A 22580-nucleotide genomic window follows, 5' to 3' on the forward strand; every position below is an offset into this window, starting at 1 on the left:
ATAGCAGTGTCATGCTCGGTGTATATAGCAGTGTCATGCACAGTGTATATAGCAGTGTCATGCACAGTGTATATAGCAGTGTCATGCTCAGTATATAGCAGTGTCATGCTCAGTATATAGCAGTGTCATGCGCAGTGTATATAGCAGTGTCATGCACAGTGTATATAGCAGTGTCATGCTCAGTGTATATAGCAGTGTCATGCACAGTGTATATAGCAGTGTCATGCTCAGTATATAGCAGTGTCATGCACAGTGTATATAGCAGTGTCATGCTCAGTATATAGCAGTGTCATGCTCAGTATATAGCAGTGTCATGCTCAGTATATAGCAGTGTCATGCTCAGTATATAGCACTGTCATGCTCGGTGTATATAGCAGTGTCATGCTCAGTGTATATAGCAGTGTCATGCACAGTGTATATAGCAGTGTCATGCACAGTGTATATAGCAGTGTCATGCTCAGTATATAGCAGTGTCATGCACAGTGTATATAGCAGTGTCATGCGCAGTGTATATAGCAGTGTCATGCGCAGTGTATATAGCAGTGTCATGCTCAGTGTATATAGCAGTGTCATGCACAGTGTATATAGCAGTGTCATGCTCAGTATATAGCAGTGTCATGCACAGTGTATATAGCAGTGTCATGCACAGTATATAGCAGTGTCATGCTCAGTATATAGCAGTGTCATGCTCAGTATATAGCAGTGTCATGCTCAGTATATAGCAGTGTCATGCTCGGTGTATATAGCAGTGTCATGCTCGGTGTATATAGCAGTGTCATGCTCGGTGTATATAGCAGTGTCATGCACAGTGTATATAGCAGTGTCATGCTCAGTGTATATAGCAGTGTCATGCACAGTGTATATAGCAGTGTCATGCACAGTGTATATAGCAGTGTCATGCACAGTGTATATAGCAGTGTCATGCACAGTATATAGCAGTGTCATGCTCAGTATATAGCAGTGTCATGCTCAGTATATAGCAGTGTCATGCTCGGTGTATAGCAGTGTCATGCACAGTGTATATAGCAGTGTCATGCTCAGTATATAGCAGTGTCATGCTCAGTATATAGCAGTGTAATGCTCAGTATATAGCAGTGTCATGCACAGTGTATATAGCAGTGTCATGCTCAGTGTATATAGCAGTGTCATGCTCAGTGTATATAGCAGTGTCATGCACAGTGTATATAGCAGTGTCATGCTCAGTGTATATAGCAGTGTCATGCTCAGTGTATATAGCAGTGTCATGCTCAGAGTATATAGCAGTGTCATGCTCAGTATATAGCAGTGTCATGCTCAGTATATAGCAGTGTCATGCACAGTGTATATAGCAGTGTCATGCTCAGTATATAGCAGTGTCATGCACAGTGTATATAGCAGTGTCATGCTCAGTATATAGCAGTGTCATGCTCAGTGTATATAGCAGTGTCATGCTCAGTATATAGCAGTGTCATGCACAGTGTATATAGCAGTGTCATGCTCGGTGTATATAGCAGTGTCATGCTCAGTATATAGCAGTGTCATGCTCGGTGTATATAGCAGTGTCATGCTCGGTGTATATAGCAGTGTCATGCTCAGTATATAGCAGTGTCATGCTCAGTATATAGCAGTGTCATGCTCGGTGTATATAGCAGTGTCATGCTCAGTATATAGCAGTGTCATGCTCAGTATATAGCAGTGTCATGCTCAGTGTATATAGCAGTGTCATGCACAGTGTATATAGCAGTGTCATGCACAGTGTATATAGCAGTGTCATGCACAGTGTATATAGCAGTGTCATGCACAGTGTATATAGCAGTGTCATGCACAGTGTATATAGCAGTGTCATGCTCAGTGTATATAGCAGTGTCATGCTCGGTGTATATAGCAGTGTCATGCTCGGTGTATATAGCAGTGTCATGCTCAGTATATAGCAGTGTCATGCTCAGTATATAGCAGTGTCATGCTCAGTGTATATAGCAGTGTCATGCTCAGTATATAGCAGTGTCATGCTCGGTGTATATAGCAGTGTCATGCACAGTGTAGTTGGAGACTTGATCTCTTCTGCTAGTAATCCTGGGTGTTGCTTTTGGTCGGGTTCCTTCTCGGGCCCTGCTGTGCGGGAAGTTTTCATGTGGTGATTATCCAGCTAATTTCTGGAACCCGACGCTGCACTATCTGCATAAAATCACCTTCTTCTGTCTTCAAGTTTTACACCACATACAAATCCCAGTGCGGCCGTCACCGAACGTTCTGCTGGATAAGCGGAAAACACGTAGACCGAGGAAAGTATCGGAGAGGAGGAAATAATTCCGAAAGCCACAACAAAGGGGCCGCTGGCTTCTCCTCCCTATAGGACTCGCGCCCCCACAGCTGCTGATCCCCAGTATAAGGGACTGCCTGCGGGTCGGTGCTTACAGGGATCAGGACTGTACAGTGCTCACCGCCACCTCTGTTCCCTTTCAGATAACAATGAATGTGAGGACCCCAGCAGTTGTATCGATGGTGAATGTATAAACACAGACGGCTCTTACAGCTGTTTCTGCAATCCTCCAATGGTTCTGGATGCTACAGGAAAAAGGTGTATCAGGCCACAGGACATGGCGGGTAAGTAAACCAGTCAAATGTCCATAGACTATGTGAACATGACAGTATTCACTAAGAGACAAATAAAATAACATAGTTTGTTGGGATGAAAAAGAAATAGACTATTTTACTGGGCAATACCTGAGGAGCACGTATTACAGCCATACTGTTACTAAATAAAGAAAACACTATGCACAGACCATGTACCTCTACAGTCTTATGCCCCTTCTGTGCCCCCTGTCATGTATTTGGCCTTGGTACAAAGTTAGGCCCCTATCTGTGCCCTCTTGTAGTGTTTGGCCCCGTCTGTGCCTCCTGTATAGTGTTAGGCCCCTCTGTGCCTCTTGTATATTATTAGGCACCCCCTGTGCCCCATGTATAGTACTAGTCCCCTCTGTGCCTCTTGTATATTATTAGGCACCCCCTGTGCCCCATGTATAGCACTATACCCCTCTGTTCCTCCTGTATAGTGTTATCCCCTCTGTGCCCCATGTATAGCACTAAACCCCTCTGTTCCTCCTGTATAGTGTTAGCCCCCTCTGTGCTCCATGTATAGCACTATACCCCTCTGTGCCTCCTGTATAGTGTTATCCCCCTCTGTGCCCCATGTATAGCACTAAACCCCTCTGTTCCTCCTGTATAGTGTTAGCCCCCTCTGTGCTCCATGTATAGCACTATACCCCTCTGTGCCTCCTGTATATTATTAGGCACCCCATGTATAGCACTATACCCCTCTGTGCCTCCTGTATAGTGTTAGACCCCTCTGTGCCTCCTGTATAGCACTATAACCCTCTGTGCCTCCTGTATAGTGTTATGAACCCCCTGTGTCCCATGTATAGTATTAGTCCCCTCTGTACCTCTTATATATTATTAGATACCCCCTGTGCCCCATGTATAGTATTAGTCCCTTCTGTACCTCTTGTATATTATTAGGAACCCCTTGTGCCCCATGTATAGCACTATACCCCCCTGTGCCTCCTGTATAGTGTTAGGCACCCCCTGTGCCCCATGTATAGCACTATACCCCCCTGTGCCTCCTGTATAGTGTTAGGCACCCTCTGCGCCCCAAGTTTAGCACTATACCTCTCTGTGCCTCCTGTATAGTGTTAGGCACCCCCTGTGCCCCATGTATAGCACTATACCCCACTGTGCCTCCTGTATAGTGTTAGGCACCCCCTGTGCCCCATGTATAGCACTATACCCCACTGTGCCTCCTGTATAGTGTTAGGCACCCCCTGTGCCCCATGTATAGCACTATACCCCACTGTGCCTCCTGTATAGTGTTAGGCACCCCCTGTGCCCCATGTATAGTACTAGTCCCCTCTGTGCCTCCTGTATAGTGTTAGGCACCCTCTGTGCCCCATGTATAGCACTATACCCCACTGTGCCTCCTGTATAGTGTTAGGCACCCCCTGTGCCCCATGTATAGTACTAGTCCCCTCTGTGCCTCCTGTATAGTGTTAGGCACCCTCTGTGCCCCATGTATAGCACTATACCCCACTGTGCCCCATGTATAGCACTATACCCCACTGTGTCTCCTGTATAGTGTTAGGCACCCTCTGTGCCCCATGTTTAGCACTATACCTCTCTGTGCCTCCTGTATAGTGTTAGGCACCCCCTGTGCCCCATGTATAGCACTATACCCCACTGTGCCTCCTGTATAGTGTTAGGCACCCTCTGTGCCCCATGTTTAGCACTATACCTCTCTGTGCCTCCTGTATAGTGTTAGGCACCCCCTGTGCCCCATGTTTAGCACTATACCTCTCTGTGCCTCCTGTATAGTGTTAGGCACCCTCTGTGCCCCATGTTTAGCACTATACCTCTCTGTGCCTCCTGTATAGTGTTAGGCACCCTCTGTGCCCCATGTATAGTACTAGTCCCCTCTGTGCCTCCTGTATAGTGTTAGGCACCCTCTGTGCCCCATGTATAGTACTAGTCCCCTCTGTGCCTCCTGTATAGTGTTAGGCACCCCCTGTGCCCCATGTATAGTACTAGTCCCCTCTGTGCCTCCTGTATAGTGTTAGGCACCCCCTGTGCCCCATGTATAGTACTAGACCCCTCTGTGCCTCCTGTATAGTGTTAGGCACCCCCTGTGCCCCATGTATAGCACTATACCCCTCTGTGCCTCCTGTATAGTGTTAGGCTTCCTCTGTGCCCCATGTTTAGCACTATACCTCTCTGTGCCTCCTGTATAGTGTTAGTCACCCCCTGTGCCCCATGTATAGCACTATACCCCACTGTGCCTCCTGTATAGTGTTAGGCACCCCCTGTGCCCCATGTATAGTACTAGCCCCTTCTGTGCCTCCTGTATAGTGTTAGGCACCCTCTGTGCCCCATGTATAGCACTATACCCCACTGTGCCTCCTGTATAGTGTTAGGCACCCTCTGTGCCCCATGTATAGTACTAGTCCCCTCTGTGCCTCCTGTATAGTGTTAGGCACCCCCTGTGCCCCATGTATAGTACTAGACCCCTCTGTGCCTCCTGTATAGTGTTAGGCACCCCCTGTGCCCCATGTATAGCACTATACCCCTCTGTGCCTCCTGTATAGTGTTAGGCACCCCCTGTGCCCCATGTATAGTACTAGACCCCTCTGTGCCTCCTGTATAGTGTTAGGCACCCTCTGTGCCCCATGTATAGCACTATACCCCACTGTGCCCCATGTATAGCACTATACCCCTCTGTGCCCCATGTATAGTACTAGTCCCCTCTGTGCCTCCTGTATAGTGTTAGGCACCCCCTGTGCCCCATGTATAGCACTATACCCCTCTGTGCCTCCTGTATAGTGTTAGGCACCCTCTGTGCCCCATGTATAGCACTAGTCCCCTCTGTGCCTCCTGTATAGTGTTAGGCACCCCCTGTGCCCCATGTATAGCACTAGTCCCCTCTGTGCCTCCTGTATAGTGTTAGGCACCCCCTGTGCCCCATGTATAGCACTAGTCCCCTCTGTGCCTCCTGTATAGTGTTAGGCACCCCCTGTGCCCCATGTTTAGCACTATACCTCTCTGTGCCTCCTGTATAGTGTTAGGCACCCCCTGTGCCCCATGTATAGCACTATACCCCACTGTGCCTCCTGTATAGTGTTAGGCACCCTCTGTGCCCCATGTTTAGCACTATACCTCTCTGTGCCTCCTGTATAGTGTTAGGCACCCTCTGTGCCCCATGTTTAGCACTATACCTCTCTGTGCCTCCTGTATAGTGTTAGGCACCCTCTGTTCCCCATGTATAGTACTAGTCCCCTCTGTGCCTCCTGTATAGTGTTAGGCACCCCCTGTGCCCCATGTATAGCACTATACCCCTCTGTGCCCCATGTATAGTACTAGTCCCCTCTGTGCCTCCTGTATAGTGTTAGGCACCCCCTGTGCCCCATGTATAGCACTATACCCCTCTGTGCCTCCTGTATAGTGTTAGGCACCCTCTGTGCCCCATGTATAGCACTATACCCCGCTGTGCCCCATGTATAGCACTATACCCCTCTGTGCCCCATGTATAGCACTATACCCCACTGTGCCTCCTGTATAGTGTTAGGCACCCTCTGTGCCCCATGTTTAGCACTATACCTCTCTGTGCCTCCTGTATAGTGTTAGGCACCCCCTGTGCCCCATGTATAGCACTATACCCCACTGTGCCTCCTGTATAGTGTTAGGCACCCTCTGTGCCCCATGTTTAGCACTATACCTCTCTGTGCCTCCTGTATAGTGTTAGGCACCCTCTGTGCCCCATGTTTAGCACTATACCTCTCTGTGCCTCCTGTATAGTGTTAGGCACCCTCTGTGCCCCATGTTTAGCACTATACCTCTCTGTGCCTCCTGTATAGTGTTAGGCACCCTCTGTGCCCCATGTATAGCACTATACCCCACTGTGCCTCCTGTATAGTGTTAGGCACCCCCTGTGCCCCATGTATAGTACTAGCCCCTTCTGTGCCTCCTGTATAGTGTTAGGCACCCTCTGTGCCCCATGTATAGCACTATACCCCACTGTGCCTCCTGTATAGTGTTAGGCACCCTCTGTGCCCCATGTATAGTACTAGTCCCCTCTGTGCCTCCTGTATAGTGTTAGGCACCCCCTGTGCCCCATGTATAGTACTAGACCCCTCTGTGCCTCCTGTATAGTGCCCTGTGCCCCATGTATAGCACTATACCCCTCTGTGCCTCCTGTATAGTGTTAGGCACCCCCTGTGCCCCATGTATAGTACTAGACCCCTCTGTGCCTCCTGTATAGTGTTAGGCACCCTCTGTGCCCCATGTATAGCACTATACCCCTCTGTGCCCCATGTATAGCACTATACCCCTCTGTGCCCCATGTATAGTACTAGTCCCCTCTGTGCCTCCTGTATAGTGTTAGGCACCCCCTGTGCCCCATGTATAGCACTATACCCCTCTGTGCCTCCTGTATAGTGTTAGGCACCCTCTGTGCCCCATGTATAGTACTAGTCCCCTCTGTGCCTCCTGTAGTGTTAGGCACCCCCTGTGCCCCATGTATAGCACTAGTCCCCTCTGTGCCTCCTGTATAGTGTTAGGCACCCCCTGTGCCCCATGTATAGCACTATACCCCGCTGTGCCCCATGTATAGCACTATACCCCTCTGTGCCCCATGTATAGTACTATACCCCACTGTGCCTCCTGTATAGTGTTAGGCACCCTCTGTGCCCCATGTATAGTACTAGTCCCCTCTGTGCCTCCTGTATAGTGTTAGGCACCCTCTGTGCCCCATGTATAGTACTAGTCCCCTCTGTGCCTCCTGTATAGTGTTAGGCACCCCCTGTGCCCCATGTATAGCACTATACCCCACTGTGCCCCATGTATAGCACTATACCCCTCTGTGCCCCATGTATAGTACTATACCCCACTGTGCCTCCTGTATAGTGTTAGGCACCCTCTGTGCCCCATGTATAGTACTAGTCCCCTCTGTGCCTCCTGTATAGTGTTAGGCACCCTCTGTGCCCCATGTATAGCACTATACCCCTCTGTGCCCCATGTATAGTACTATACCCCACTGTGCCTCCTGTATAGTGTTAGGCACCCTCTGTGCCCCATGTATAGTACTATACCCCACTGTGCCTCCTGTATAGTGTTAGGCACCCTCTGTGCCCCATGTATAGTACTAGTCCCCTCTGTGCCTCCTGTATAGTGTTAGGCACCCCCTGTGCCCCATGTATAGCACTATACCCCACTGTGCCCCATGTATAGCACTATACCCCTCTGTGCCCCATGTATAGTACTATACCCCACTGTGCCTCCTGTATAGTGTTAGGCACCCTCTGTGCCCCATGTATAGTACTAGTCCCCTCTGTGCCTCCTGTATAGTGTTAGGCACCCCCTGTGCCCCATGTATAGTACTAGACCCCTCTGTGCCTCCTGTAGTGTTAGGCACCCCCTGTGCCCCATGTATAGCACTATACCCCACTGTGCCCCATGTATAGCACTATACCCCTCTGTGCCCCATGTATAGTACTATACCCCACTGTGCCTCCTGTATAGTGTTAGGCACCCTCTGTGCCCCATGTATAGTACTATACCCCACTGTGCCTCCTGTATAGTGTTAGGCACCCCCTGTGCCCCATGTATAGTACTAGACCCCTCTGTGCCTCCTGTAGTGTTAGGCACCCCCTGTGCCCCATGTATAGTACTAGACCCCTCTGTGCCTCCTGTATACTGTTGGGTACCCTCTGTGGATGGGGCAATCCTGTATCCCTCAGTGTACAGCTCTACAGCCCACTGACTCCTGCAGCGCTCTTCCTTATGTACATAATGACCTTCTGAAGTGATGACACTCGCTGCCACCGGTCAATGCAGAGGGAGGTTATAAACAATTATATGAAGAGCATGCCGAGGAGCTGGCAGGGGGGCGATGCCATGCACAGGACCCCCCCAAGTGCACAATGCTGCCTTATTTACATATTAAGATAGATAGATATATATAAAGTTATCATTAATGGATCATATGTATATACACTGACCACCCCCTGTCCATGTAGAGTTAGATCCATCTATCCGGGGTGCTAGATTACCTGTAATAGAGGTTGTATCTTGTAGATGGGACTAAACACCCCCAATCCCCACCCCGTCCACATTCATATGTATGGTGCTCTACAATACACCACATAGGTGATAGACGGATCGTGTGACCGGTTCTGCTGGATTACAGTGGGCAGTATGGTGACATGGTGGTAGCTTACTGCTATATAGTGCTGAGGGAATAATAGGGGCCCTTTTAGATCGGCCACAATGTTCCCAGACACTGAACCTTTGTACATCTCAGTTATCATGCGGAAAGGGCTACACAAACAATTGGCCCTTCCATCATAGTTGGCCGCACATCCCCCATTTACACAGGGTCATATACGGCTGACTATAGCCGCATATCCCCCATTTACACGGGGTCCTCTACAGCTGACTATGGCCGCACATCCCCCATTTACACGGGGTCATATACGGCTGACTATGGCCGCACATCCCCCATTTACACGGAGTCATATACAGCTGACTATGGCCGCACATCCCCCATTTACACAGGGTCATATACAGCTGACTATGGCCGCACATCCCCCATTTACACGGGGTCATATACGGCTGACTATGGCCGCACATCCCCCATTTACACGGGGTCATATACAGCTGACTATGGCCGCACATCCCCCATTTACACAGGGTCATATACAGCTGACTATGGCCGCACATCCCCCATTTACACGGAGTCATATACAGCTGACTATGGCCGCACATCCCCCATTTACACGGGGTCATACACGACTAATGATGGTGTTTTTTATATAACTGAACGGACTTATTACACCGGGCTCCTAGTGACTGCGGCCGCACATCCCCCATTTACACCGGGTCGTATACACCGTCACTGATGGCTTATTACACCGGGCTCCTAGTGACTGCGGCTCTTCTATATTGCGTCGTCTTATAGATTTCCCTATTTCCGCATTATTATTCACCGTTTGTATATGTCTTATTATTTTAGAACCCACAGATGAAACAGACGTATACCAAGATTTGTGCTGGGAAAACCTGAGTGAGGACTACGTGTGTAGCCGTCCGTTATTGGGACGTCAGACTACATACACAGAATGCTGCTGTTTATATGGAGTTGCATGGGGAATGCAGTGTGCTCTCTGTCCGATGGAAGGTTCAGGTGAGCGACCAGTATACACGACTATTCATGGACTGAGACATGACATCCTAAACAAGGGCTCACAAATGGAAGTGACCTCCACTCCAGCATGCACAGGTCGCATGGTTCAGCACCTCAGCAACGGTGACTGAAGAAGCCGGATGGCGCTCTAGGGAGTCTGAAAACCAATGCTATGGCCTATGGCCGTTAAAGAAAGCAATTTTGCTATGACCTAGCAGACATTTAGTTGATAAACTGATAAACTGTATACAGCCATACATCTATAATAATCTTCCTGTTGCTTCCACAGGCTACAATTTCTGTCATATACGGTGACATTAGATTATATGTCCTGGACAGTTTGCCACCATTACTACCAGTATTATATAATCTCATAGAATGGCACTTACAGACCACCATTACTACCAGTATTATATAATCTCATAGAATGGCACTTACAGACCACCATTACTACCAGTATTATATAATCTCATAGAATGGCACTTACAGACCACCATTACTACCAGTATTATATAATCTCCCACCATTACTACCAGTATTATATAATCTCATAGAATGGCATTTACAGACCACCATTACTACCAGTATTATATAATCTCATAGAATGGCACTTACAGGCCACCATTACTACCAGTATTATATAATCTCCTAAAATAGCTCTTACAGGCCACCATTACTACTAGGGTTATAATCTCCCACCATTACTACCAGTATTATATAATCTCCTAGAATAGCATTTACAGGCCACCATTACTACCAGTATTATATAATCTCCCACCATTACTACCAGTATTATATAATCTCCCACCATTACTACCAGTATTATATAATCTCCCACCATTACTACCAGTATTATATAATCTCATAGAATGGTACTTACAGGCCACCATTACTACCAGTATTATATAATCTCCCACCATTACTACCAGTGTTATATAATCTCATAGAATAGCATTTACAGGCCACCATTACTACCAGTATTATATAATCTCCCACCATTACTACCAGTATTATATAATCTCATAGAATGGTACTTACAGGCCACCATTACTACCAGTATTATATAATCTCATAGAATGGTACTTACAGGCCACCATTACTACCAGTATTATATAATGTCATAGAATGGCACTTACAGGCCACCACTACTACCAGTATTATATAATCTCATAGAATGGCACTTACAGGCCACCATTACTACCAGTATTATATAATCTCATAGAATAGTACTTACAGGCCACCATTACTACCAGTATTATATAATCTCCCACCATTACTACCAGTATTATATAATCTCCTAGAATAGCACTTACAGGCCACCATTACTACCAGTATTATATAATCTCCTAGAATAGCACTTACAGGCCACCATTACTACCAGTATTATATAATCTCCCACCATTACTACCAGAATTATATAATCTCCTAGAAAAGCACTTACAGGCCACCGCTACTACCAGTATTATATAAACTCATAGAATAGCACTTACAGGCCACCATTACTACCAGTATTATATAATCTCCTGGAATAGCACTTACAGGCCACCATTACTACCAGTATTATATAATCTCCCACCATTACTACCAGTATTATATAATCTCATAGAATAGCACTTACAGGCCACCACTACTACCAGTATTATATAATCTCATAGAATAGCACTTACAGGCCACCATTACTACCAGTATTATATAATCTCCTGGAATAGCACTTACAGGCCACCATTACTACCAGTATTATATAATCTCATAGAATAGCACTTACAGGCCACCATTACTACCAGTATTATATAATCTCCTGGAATAGCACTTACAGGCCACCATTACTACCAGTATTATATAATCTCCCACCATTACTACCAGTATTATATAATCTCATAGAATAGCACTTACAGGCCACCATTACTACCAGTATTATATAATCTCCCACCATTACTACCAGTATTATATAAACTCATAGAATAGCACTTACAGGCCACCATTACTACCAGTATTATATAATCTCCTGGAATAGCACTTACAGGCCACCATTACTACCAGTATTATATAATCTCCCACCATTACTACCAGTATTATATAATCTCATAGAATAGCACTTACAGGCCACCACTACTACCAGTATTATATAATCTCATAGAATAGCACTTACAGGCCACCATTACTACCAGTATTATATAATCTCCTGGAATAGCACTTACAGGCCACCATTACTACCAGTATTATATAATCTCATAGAATGGCACTTACAGACCACCATTACTACCAGTATTATATAATCTCATGGAATGGCACTTACAGGCCACCATTACTACCAGTATTATATAATCTCATAGAAAGCACTTACAGGCCACCATTACTACCGGTATTATATAATCTCCTGGAATAGCACTTACAGGCCACCATTACTACCAGTATTATATAATCTCCCACCATTACTACCAGTATTATATAATCTCATAGAATAGCACTTACAGGCCACCATTACTACCAGTATTATATAATCTCATAGAATAGCACTTACAGGCCACCATTACTACCAGTATTATATAATCTCATAGAATGGCATTTACAGACCACCATTACTACCAGTATTATATAATCTCCTTTAATAGCTCTTACAGGCCACCATTACTACCAGAGTTATAATCTCCCACCATTACTACCAGTATTATATAATCTCCCACCAATACTACCAGCATTATATAATCTCCCACCATTACTACCAGTATTATATAATCTCCTAGAATAGCATTTACAGGCCACCATTACTACCAGTATTATATAATCTCCCACCATTACTACCAGTATTATATAATCTCCCACCATTACTACCAGTATTATATAATCTCCCACCAATACTACCAGTATTATATAATCTCCCACCATTACTACCAGTATTATATAATCTCCTAGAATAGCATTTACAGGCCACCATTACTACCAGTATTATATAATCTCCCACCATTACTACCAGTATTATATAATCTCCCACCATTACTACCAGTATTATATAATCTCCTAGAATAGCATTTACAGGCCACCATTACTACCAGTATTATATAATCTCCCACCATTACTACCAGTATTATATAATCTCCCACCATTACTACCAGTATTATATAATCTCCTAGAATAGCATTTACAGGCCACCATTACTACCAGTATTATATAATCTCCCACCATTACTACCAGTATTATATAATCTCCTAGAATAGCACTTACAGGCCACCATTACTACCAGTATTATATAATCTCCTAGAATAGCACTTACAGGCCTCCATTACTACCAGTATTATATAATCTCCCGCCATTACTACCAGTATTATATAATCTCCTAGAATAGCACTTACAGGCCACCATTACTACCAGTATTATATAATCTCCTAGAATAGTACTTACAGGCCACCATTACTACCAGTATTATATAATCTCCCACCATTACTACCAGTATTATATAATCTCATAGAATGGCACTTACAGACCACCATTACTACCAGTATTATATAATCTCCCACCATTACTACCAGTATTATATAATCTCCTAGAATAGCACTTACAGGCCACCATTACTACCAGTATTATATAATCTCCTAGAACAGCATTTACAGGCCACCATTACTACCAGTATTATATAATCTCCCACCATTACTACCAGTATTATATAATCTCCTAGAATAGCACTTACAGGCCACCATTACTACCAGTATTATATAATCTCCTAGAATAGTACTTACAGGCCACCATTACTACCAGTATTATATAATCTCCCACCATTACTACCAGTATTATATAATCTCATAGAATGGCACTTACAGACCACCATTACTACCAGTATTATATAATCTCCTAGAATAGCACTTACAGGCCACCATTACTACCAGTATTATATAATCTCCTAGAATAGCACTTACAGGCCACCATTACTACCAGTATTATATAATCTCCTAGAATAGTACTTACAGGCCTCCGGATCAGCGAGTGAAGCACTGAGGCCTTTGTTGGATAATGTTTTTTCTCTTTGGCAATAAGTGGTTACGTTGGCTCACAAATGAGCTTTTACACCTTGAAGCCGTAGTTTCATATGTGTATATATCCTGGAGGGCGTCCAGCACTTGATAGTCATCAGGAATATTTACTGCTTCCATAATACCTAATTGTGGGATCTGGCTGAAAGATTTATATCCTACCTTTCAGACAAGGGCGGACTGTCTCCATGGTGGACCATAATTCGTCTTCCTGAAATGTGTAGATAAAACCCTGTAAGTGTTTGCGTAGACACCAGCGCACAGTAGTCACGATGAAACCCAATACCTGAGGTTTCTCCAAGCAGTCGGACCCCCGCCTAACGGGTTCATTTCCCCAGAGGCGGCTGATACAGCTCCCAGACATGAGGAAGGATGTGCGGCTGCCTGACCGAACCTACAGCCATCTGGAGCCGCCCATAAATTGTCGTCTTCAAAGATCTCGCCTTATAGTTACTGTAGCTGGGTTGTAAATTTCCACTCTGATTGCAGATGGAAGAGCTGCAGCCGCTCCTTGCTTTGCTTTTTCCATTTTCACTAAGTAATTTCAGCTACTGCAAAGTCTCTACTGATATCGCTAAGAAATTATTATTCTTCAAAAGCACTAATACAAACCTCATCACTTATAAGAACCCAGGAGGATTTTGAAAAGTTTAAAGGGGTTATCCAGGCCTTAAGGGGAATTTAGGAAAAAAAGAAAGTTTTTAAATCAATGACAAAAATCTCCAGTCTTCCAGTACTTATCAGCTGCTGTTTGTCCTGCAGGAAGTGGTGTATTCTCTCCAGTCTGACACAGTGCTCTCTGCTGCCACCTCTGTCCATGTCAGGAACTGTCCAGAGCAGGAGAGGTACTGCAGTACCAGCCAGGATGGTCTTATCTGACACAGGCCGTGTCTTACTAAGTGGGAACATAGCCTTACACTATATTTTATTTTCAATTATATTTGGTTATGTGACTTGGCGTTGGAGGAGACCCCATATTGTATGACGCATGTATGTTTTGTCTCTGCTCTGTCATCACATTACAATTGTTTTTTTTATACGTAGAGGACCACGCGTTACTGTGCAACATCAAAGAGCCAGGATTTAGGCGACCTTATGGAGAAGACGCCCTCGAATTTCGAGACTATTCAATACATCCTGATCCGTTCAGCCTTCAAGAACGTAAGTAACACATAGTGTCTGATTCTTTGGATACTAATTCATCAATCTGTATCTAGCCAATATATATATAGTATGCTGGGCTGTATATATATAATGGTACGCTGGGCTGTATATAAATAATGGTACGCTGGGCTGTATATATATAATGGTATGCTGAGCTGTATATATATATATATATATATATATATATATATATATATATATATATATATATAATGGTATGCTGGGCTGTATATATATAATGGTATGCTGGGCTGTATATATATATAATGGTACGCTGGGCTGTATATATATATAATGGTACGCTGGGCTGTATATATATAATATTATGCCGGGCGGTATATATATATATATATATATATATATATATATATACTAGAAAATGTACCCGGCGCTGCCCAGGTATAAAGTGTCAGTGTGTATAGAGGGTCCTGTATACCTGTAGTATAGAGTTGGTGGAGGTGCTGTATACCTGTAGTATATAGTTCGGGGGTCCTGTATACCTGTAGAGTATAGTTTGGGGTTCTGTATACCTGTGGTATAGAGTTGGTGGAGGTGCTGTGGCAGTGTTATCCAGTCACAGTATGGTGGTATTAGTCAGGTCTGGTATGGCAGTGTTATCTAGTCACAATATGGCGGTATTGGTCAGATCTCGTATGGGGGTGTTATCCAGTCACAGTGTGGCGGTATTGGTCAGGTCTGGTATGGCGGTGTTATCCAGTCACAGTATGGCGGTATTGGTCAGGTCTGGTATGGCGGTGTTATCCAGTCACAGTAAGGCGGTATTGGTCAGGTCTGGTATGGCGGTGTTATCCAGTCACAGTATGGCGGTATTGGTCAGGTCTGGTATGGTGGTGTTATCCAGTCACAATATGGCGGTATTGGTCAGGTCTGGTGTGGCAGTGTTATCCAGTCACAGCGTGTCAGTATTGGTCAGGTCTGGTATGGCAGTGTTATTCAGTCACAGTATGGCGGTATTGGTCAAGTCTGGTGTGGTGGTGTTATCCAGTCACAGTGTGGCGGTATTGGTCAGGTCTGGTGTGGCGGTGTTCTTCAGTCACAGTATGGTGGTATTGGTCAGGTCTGGTATGGCGGTGTTATCCAGTCACAGTATGGCGGTATTGGTCAGGTCTAGTGTGGCAGATTCATCCAGTCACAGTATGGCGGTATTGGTAAGGTCTGGTATGACAGTGTTATCCAGTCACAGTATGGCGGTATTGGTCAGGTCTGGTATGGAGGTGTTATCCAGTCACTGTATGGCAGTATTGGTCAGGTCTGGTATGGCGGTGTTATCCAGTCACAGCGTGTCAGTATTGGTCAGGTCTGGTATGGCGGTGTTATTCAGTCACAGTATGGTGGTATTGGTCAGGTCTGGTGTGGTGGTGTTATCCAGTCACAGTATGGCGGTATTGGTCAGGTCTGGTGTGGCGGTGTTATCCAGTCACAGTATGGCGGTATTGGTCAGGTCTGGTGTGGCGGTGTTCTTCAGTCACAGTATGGTGGTATTGGTCAGTTCTGGTATAGTGGTGTTATCCAGTCACAGTGTGGTGGTATTGGTCAGGTCTGGTATAGCGGTGTTATCCAGTCACAGTATGGCGGTATTGGTCAGGTCTGGTATAGCAGTGTTATCCAGTCACAGTATGGCGGTATTGGTCAGTTCTGGTATAGCGGTGTTATCCAGTCACAGTATGGCGGTATTGGTCAGGTCTGGTATAGCAGTGTTATCCAGTCACAGTATGGCGGTATTGGTCAGGTCTGGTATAGCAGTGTTATCCAGTCACAGTGTGGTGGTATTGGTCAGGTCTGGTATGGAGTTGTTATCCAGTCACAGTATGGCGGTATTAGTCAGGTCTCAGTGGCGTAGCCACCGTGGTCGCAACGGTCACCATGGCGACCGGGCCCGCCAGCCAAGGGGGGCCCAGCATGCCCCTCACCCCCTTCCCTTATGAACTCACTGTGTCTCTATCCGCCGGGGTTTGCCCACTTCCTGTCCACTGTATGTATGGATCCCATCCTCTGCCAGAACGCTGTGCAGGGTCCAGGCTCCTCCCCCAGGCTCCTCCCCCAGGCTCCTCCCCCAGGCCGTACACTTACTGCAGTAAGGAGCCGCTGTGCCCAGGGACGCACCACATGTCAGGGGAAGTGAGAGTTTTGCCTTAGCCAGTGCTCCTCCCGGCCTGCAGGGGGCGCAGGCTGAGCATTTCCTCTGAAGCCCTGGAGTCAGCAATGACAGGACAGCAGGTGAGTGTGTGGTGATCTGCGTACTGTGAGATGGAGCAGGAGGGCAGGGTAATAGGTGATAATACTACAGCTGCTCCCCAGTCATGTCCTCCTGAGATCAGGGATGTGCTCCCCTCTCTCACCTCTCCTGTCATGTATGGCTGCTCCAGCCTCCATAATATCAGTGTGGCTGCAGAGGTCCAGTCAGAGGAAGGGGGGGCCGCCTGTTCTCTATTACAGTCTGTGTGGGTGCAGCCAGGCCGACCATAGTCCTGTGCCCAGAGACCCCCAGCCCCCCCACTGCTCCCATTATATGCTGGGTAGGACAGACCCTGATACCACGGCCCTCTATGATGGTGAGTGTGCAGGTGTAACTATATGTCATGTAGGTGTAACAGGTGTGCATGCCTACTGTATATGTGGCTGATATAGATAGATATAGTTATATCCATCCTGCCTGATGCTTGTTTCCACATTGTGCTGAATATCTGTCATGATCTCGCTAGTATTGCTTAGTGTCAGGCTGTGTGACGTTTTTGGCATTAGGGCCAATTCACACCGAGTAAAATCGGCTGAATCCCTCCTCTGCTTCCGTGGCTCTCCGCTCCGAGAATTGACATGTCAGCTCTTTGAGCAGAGAGTGGCAAAAGTGGAGTCGCGCGAGCCGTCCCATTGAAACAGACGGCAGGAGGGATTCCATCGCAGAGAGCTCCGCCATGGAATTCTGCTGACTTTACTCTGTGTGAACATACCCTTAGGCAGCAGAAAGGATAGATACCCCCCAGTTTAATGGTATATGAACAGTGAGAATATTTGTTCCCTGTATAGTTTGTCAGCATCGCTACGCCTATGTCTGCGGGCTGGGGGTGCAGACTGCAGTGTCAGGTCTCAGGACAGAGAAGAAGCTGCCCTGGAAGTGAAGCTGCATGCAGCATCTTAAAGGAGACCTAATATGCCATCACTACCTTGCCTCTCCAGCACTATATGCCGCTTAGCGACCCCCACCAGGCCCTGGGAAGAACTTCTCAGCCAGGTTGGCATTTTCCCCTGTGCTGTGACATGATCAGAACTCAGGGGTGGTAAAATGCTTTCTAGCGGGGTTACTGAAGGGTTACCGCGGGTTATGCGCGGCAATTCTGTAGTGTGCACGCACCCTAACTGCAGATTGTATCAGGAGTATAGATGAGCAAACCTGGAGCATGCTCAAGTCCATCCAAACCTGAACGTTCGGCATGTGATTAGCGGTGGCTGCAGAACTTGGATGAAGCCCTAAGGCGATGTGGAAATCATGGATATAGTCATTGGCTGTATCCATGTTTTCCAGACAACCTTAGGGCTTTATCAAAGTTCAGCAGTCCCAGCTAATCAAATACCAATCGTTCGGATTCGGCTGGACTCGAACCCGAACCCGGTTCGCTCATCTCTAGTAGCGTGGCATTGCCTATGGCGGGGGGCCCAAGTTGAACTCTTGCACCAGGGCCCATGAGACAGGGCTCCAGACGGCGACCAAAATGGTCGCCAATGCGACTGACATCTTGCAAATGGCGCCCAGATTTATTAATCTGGGCGCCATTTGCGACTGGCCCCGGCGGCGGCGAGCTGTCTCTTTAAGGACAATGACTGCCTTCCGCACGCTGCACTGAAGTGTGTCCCCGCACACTGGGGACACGCTTCTCCAGTGACGTCATTCATTGGACGGACGGCCGCAGAGGCGCCACACTCCTCCAGCGCCTCTCTCCCGCCTCTCCTCACCCGGCGGTTCTTCAAGTTCACCCCAGCGGCACCAAGCTTAGATTGTGGGTAAGTGGGTGAGTACAACCGGAGGGACGGCAGGGGTGGCGGCCGGCCAGTAATGTGTGTGGGGGGGGACCGCGGCCTGGGCGGGGGATTGGTAGTGTGTCTGTTGTGATGGCGGCCAGGTGCGGTAGTCAGTGCGTGTGGGGTGCGAGGGGGGGGGGGTATGTATAGACTGCACAGTACCACTTCCCTCAGTGTGTATGTATAGACTGCACAGTACCACTTCGCTCAGTGTCTGTATGTATAGACTGCACAGTACCACTTCCCTCAGTGCCTGTATATATAGACTGCACAGTACCACTTCCCTCAGTGCCTGTATATATAGACTGCACAGTACCACTTCCCTCAGTGTCTGTATGTATACACTGCACAGTACCACTTCCCTCAGTGTCTGTATGTATATACACTGCACAGTACCACTTCCCTCAGTGTCTGTATGTATATACACTGCACAGTACCACTTCCCTCAGTGTCTGTATGTATATACACTGCACAGTACCACTTCCCTCAGTGTCTGTATGTATATACACTGCACAGTACCACTTCCCTCAGTGTCTGTATGTATATACACTGCACAGTACCACTTCCCTCAGTGTGTGTGTAAGTATACACTGCACAGTACCACTTCCCTCAGTGTCTGTATGTATATACACTGCACAGTACCACTTCCCTCAGTGTGTGTGTAAGTATACACTGCACAGTACCACTTCCCATATACATTGCCACAGGGGCTATATGTCATCGGCTGCCGGGGGCTATATATATATATATATATATATAGTAGTTCATTGCCGGTAAGATGGCAGCTGGCTGAGGGAACACACCGGCAGCAGGGGGGTATATGGTTGTCAGACTGTATATGGTTGTCAGACTGGATATGGTTGTCAGACTGTATGTGGTTGTCAAGTTGCAAGTTTCCATGTTGAACGTTTTCAAACTAAGAAAAGAGAGAATCTAAAGGAGGAGGAGGCTGCCGCGGCCTCTGCACACAGTAAGTCCCATTTAACATAACATTAATTTTACATGTTTTAAAATGTTGGCGACCAAATATTCTATTTGGCGCCTAAATTTTTCAGGTTAGGAGCCAATGGCTCCCAGGTAAATTTTTTAGTCTGGAGCCCTGTGAGACATAAGCTACGCCCCTGTCAGGTCTGGTATGGAGTTGTTATCCAGTCACAGTATGGCGGTATTGGTCAGGTCTGGTATGGAGTTGTTATTCAGTCACAGTATGGCGGTATTAGTCAGGTCTGGTATGGAGTTGTTATCCAGTCACAGTATGGCGGTATTGGTCAGGTCTGATATGACAGTGTCCTGATGCTAATTGGTGAGTGAGGATGGGGCATCTTCAGGTTTAGTGCTCAGGGCAGCAGCAGCTGGTAATACTATCCTGTATACCTGTATAGATGGAGTAGGGGGCCCTGGATACATGTACTGTATAGATGGGCTAAGGGGTCCCTGTATAACTGTAATGCCCTGTATATACATGTACTGTATAGATGGAGTAGGAGGCCCTGTATACATGTACTGGATAGATGGAGTAGGGGGTCCTGTATACATGTACTAGATAGATGGAGTAGGGGGTCCTGTATACATGTACTGTATAGATGGAGTAGGGGGTCCTGTATACATGTACTGTATAGATGGAGTAGGGGGTCCTGTATACATGTACTGTATAGATAGAGTAGGGGGTCCTGTATACATGTACTGTATAGATGGAGTAGGGGATCCTGTATACATGTACTGTATAGATGGAGTAGGGGGTCCTGTATACATGTACTGTATAGATGGAGTAGGGGGCCCTGTATACATGTATTGTATAGATGGAGTAGTGGGTCCTGTATACATGTACTGTATAGATGGAGTAGGGGGTCCTGTATACATGTACTGTATAGATGGAGTAGGCGGCCCTGTATACATGTACTGTATAGATGGGGTAGGGGGTACTGTATAGATGAAGTAGGGGGCCCTGTATACATATACTGTATAGATGGAGTAGGAGGTCCTGTATACATGTACTGTATAGATGGAGTAGGAGATCCTGTATACATGTACTGTATAGATGGAGTAGGGGGCCCTGTATACATGTACTGTATAGATGGAGTAGGGGGTCCTGTATATACATGTACTGTATAGATGGAGTAGGGGGCCCTGTATACATGTACTGTATAGATGGAGTAGGGGGTCCTGTATATACATGTACTGTATAGATGGAGTAGGGGGTCCTGTATACATGTACTGTATAGATGGAGTAGGGGGTCCTGTATACCTGTACTGTATAGATGGAGTAGGGGGTCCTGTATATACATGTACTGTATAGATGGAGTAGGGGGTCCTGTATATACATGTATATACAGGGCCCCCTACTCCATCTATACAGTACATGTATATACAGGACCCCCTACTCCATCTATACAGTACATGTATATACAGGACCCCCTACTCCATCTATACAGTACAGGTATACAGGACCCCCTACTCCATCTATACAGTACATGTATACAGGACCCCCTACTCCATATATACAGGACCCCCTACTCCATCTATACAGTACATGTTTACAGGGCCCCCTACTCCATCTATACAGTACAGGTATACAGGACCCCCTACTCCATCTATACAGTACAGGTATACAGGACCCCCTACTCCATCTATACAGTACATGTATACAGGACCCCCTACTCCATCTATACAGTACATGTATATACAGGACCCCCTACTCCAACTATACAGTACATGTATATACAGGGCCCCCTACTCCATCTATACAGTACATGTACTGTATAGTTGGAGTAGGGGGTCCTGTATATACATGTACTGTATAGATGGAGTAGGGGGTCCTGTATATACCTGTACTGTATAGATGGAGTAGGGGGCCCTGTATATACATGTACTGTATAGATGGAGTAGGGGGTCCTGTATATACATGTACTGTATAGATGGAGTAGGGGGTCCTGTATACATGTACTGTATAGATGGAGTAGGGGGCCCTGTATATACATGTACTGTATAGATGGAGTAGGGGGTCCTGTATACATGTACTGTATAGATGGAGTAGGGGGTCCTGTATATACATGTACTGTATAGATGGAGTAGGGGGTCCTGTATATATATGTACTGTATAGATGGAGTAGGGGGCCCTGTATACATGTACTGTATAGATGGAGTAGGGGGTCCTGTATATACATGTACTGTATAGATGGAGTAGGGGGTCCTGTATACATGTACTGTATAGATGGAGTAGGGGGTCCTGTATATACATGTACTGTATAGATGGAGTAGGGGGTCCTGTATATACATGTACTGTATAGATGGAGTAGGGGGTCCTGTATATACCTGTACTGTATAGATGGAGTAGGGGGCCCTATATATACATGTACTGTATAGATGGAGTAGGGGGTCCTGTATATACATGTACTGTATAGATGGAGTAGGGGGTCCTGTATACATGTACTGTATAGATGGAGTAGGGGGCCCTGTATATACATGTACTGTATAGATGGAGTAGGGGGTCCTGTATATACATGTACTGTATAGATGGAGTAGGGGGTCCTGTATATACATGTACTGTATAGATGGAGTAGGGGGTCCTGTATACATGTACTGTATAGATGGAGTAGGGGGTCCTGTATATACATGTACTGTATAGATGGAGTAGGGGGTCCTGTATACATGTA

The 22580-nt window shown here is 46.2% G+C and overlaps 1 protein-coding gene across 2 annotated transcripts in view; it reads left to right on the forward strand.

The window, feature by feature from the left end:
- The window catches only part of LTBP1 (latent transforming growth factor beta binding protein 1), a 332339-nt gene that overhangs the window by 300851 nt on the left and 8908 nt on the right, over positions 1 to 22580 (forward strand). For both annotated transcript variants that reach the window (XM_069954510.1, XM_069954509.1), the window contains 3 exons: positions 2443 to 2583; positions 9533 to 9703; positions 14773 to 14889. In XM_069954510.1, the coding sequence (XP_069810611.1) occupies positions 2443 to 2583; positions 9533 to 9703; positions 14773 to 14889 (429 nt within the window). The remainder of the gene's footprint in view (positions 1 to 2442; positions 2584 to 9532; positions 9704 to 14772; positions 14890 to 22580) is intronic.

Source organism: Dendropsophus ebraccatus, chromosome 15 (assembly GCF_027789765.1).
Source record: "Dendropsophus ebraccatus isolate aDenEbr1 chromosome 15, aDenEbr1.pat, whole genome shotgun sequence".
Taxonomy (NCBI): domain Eukaryota; kingdom Metazoa; phylum Chordata; class Amphibia; order Anura; family Hylidae; genus Dendropsophus; species Dendropsophus ebraccatus.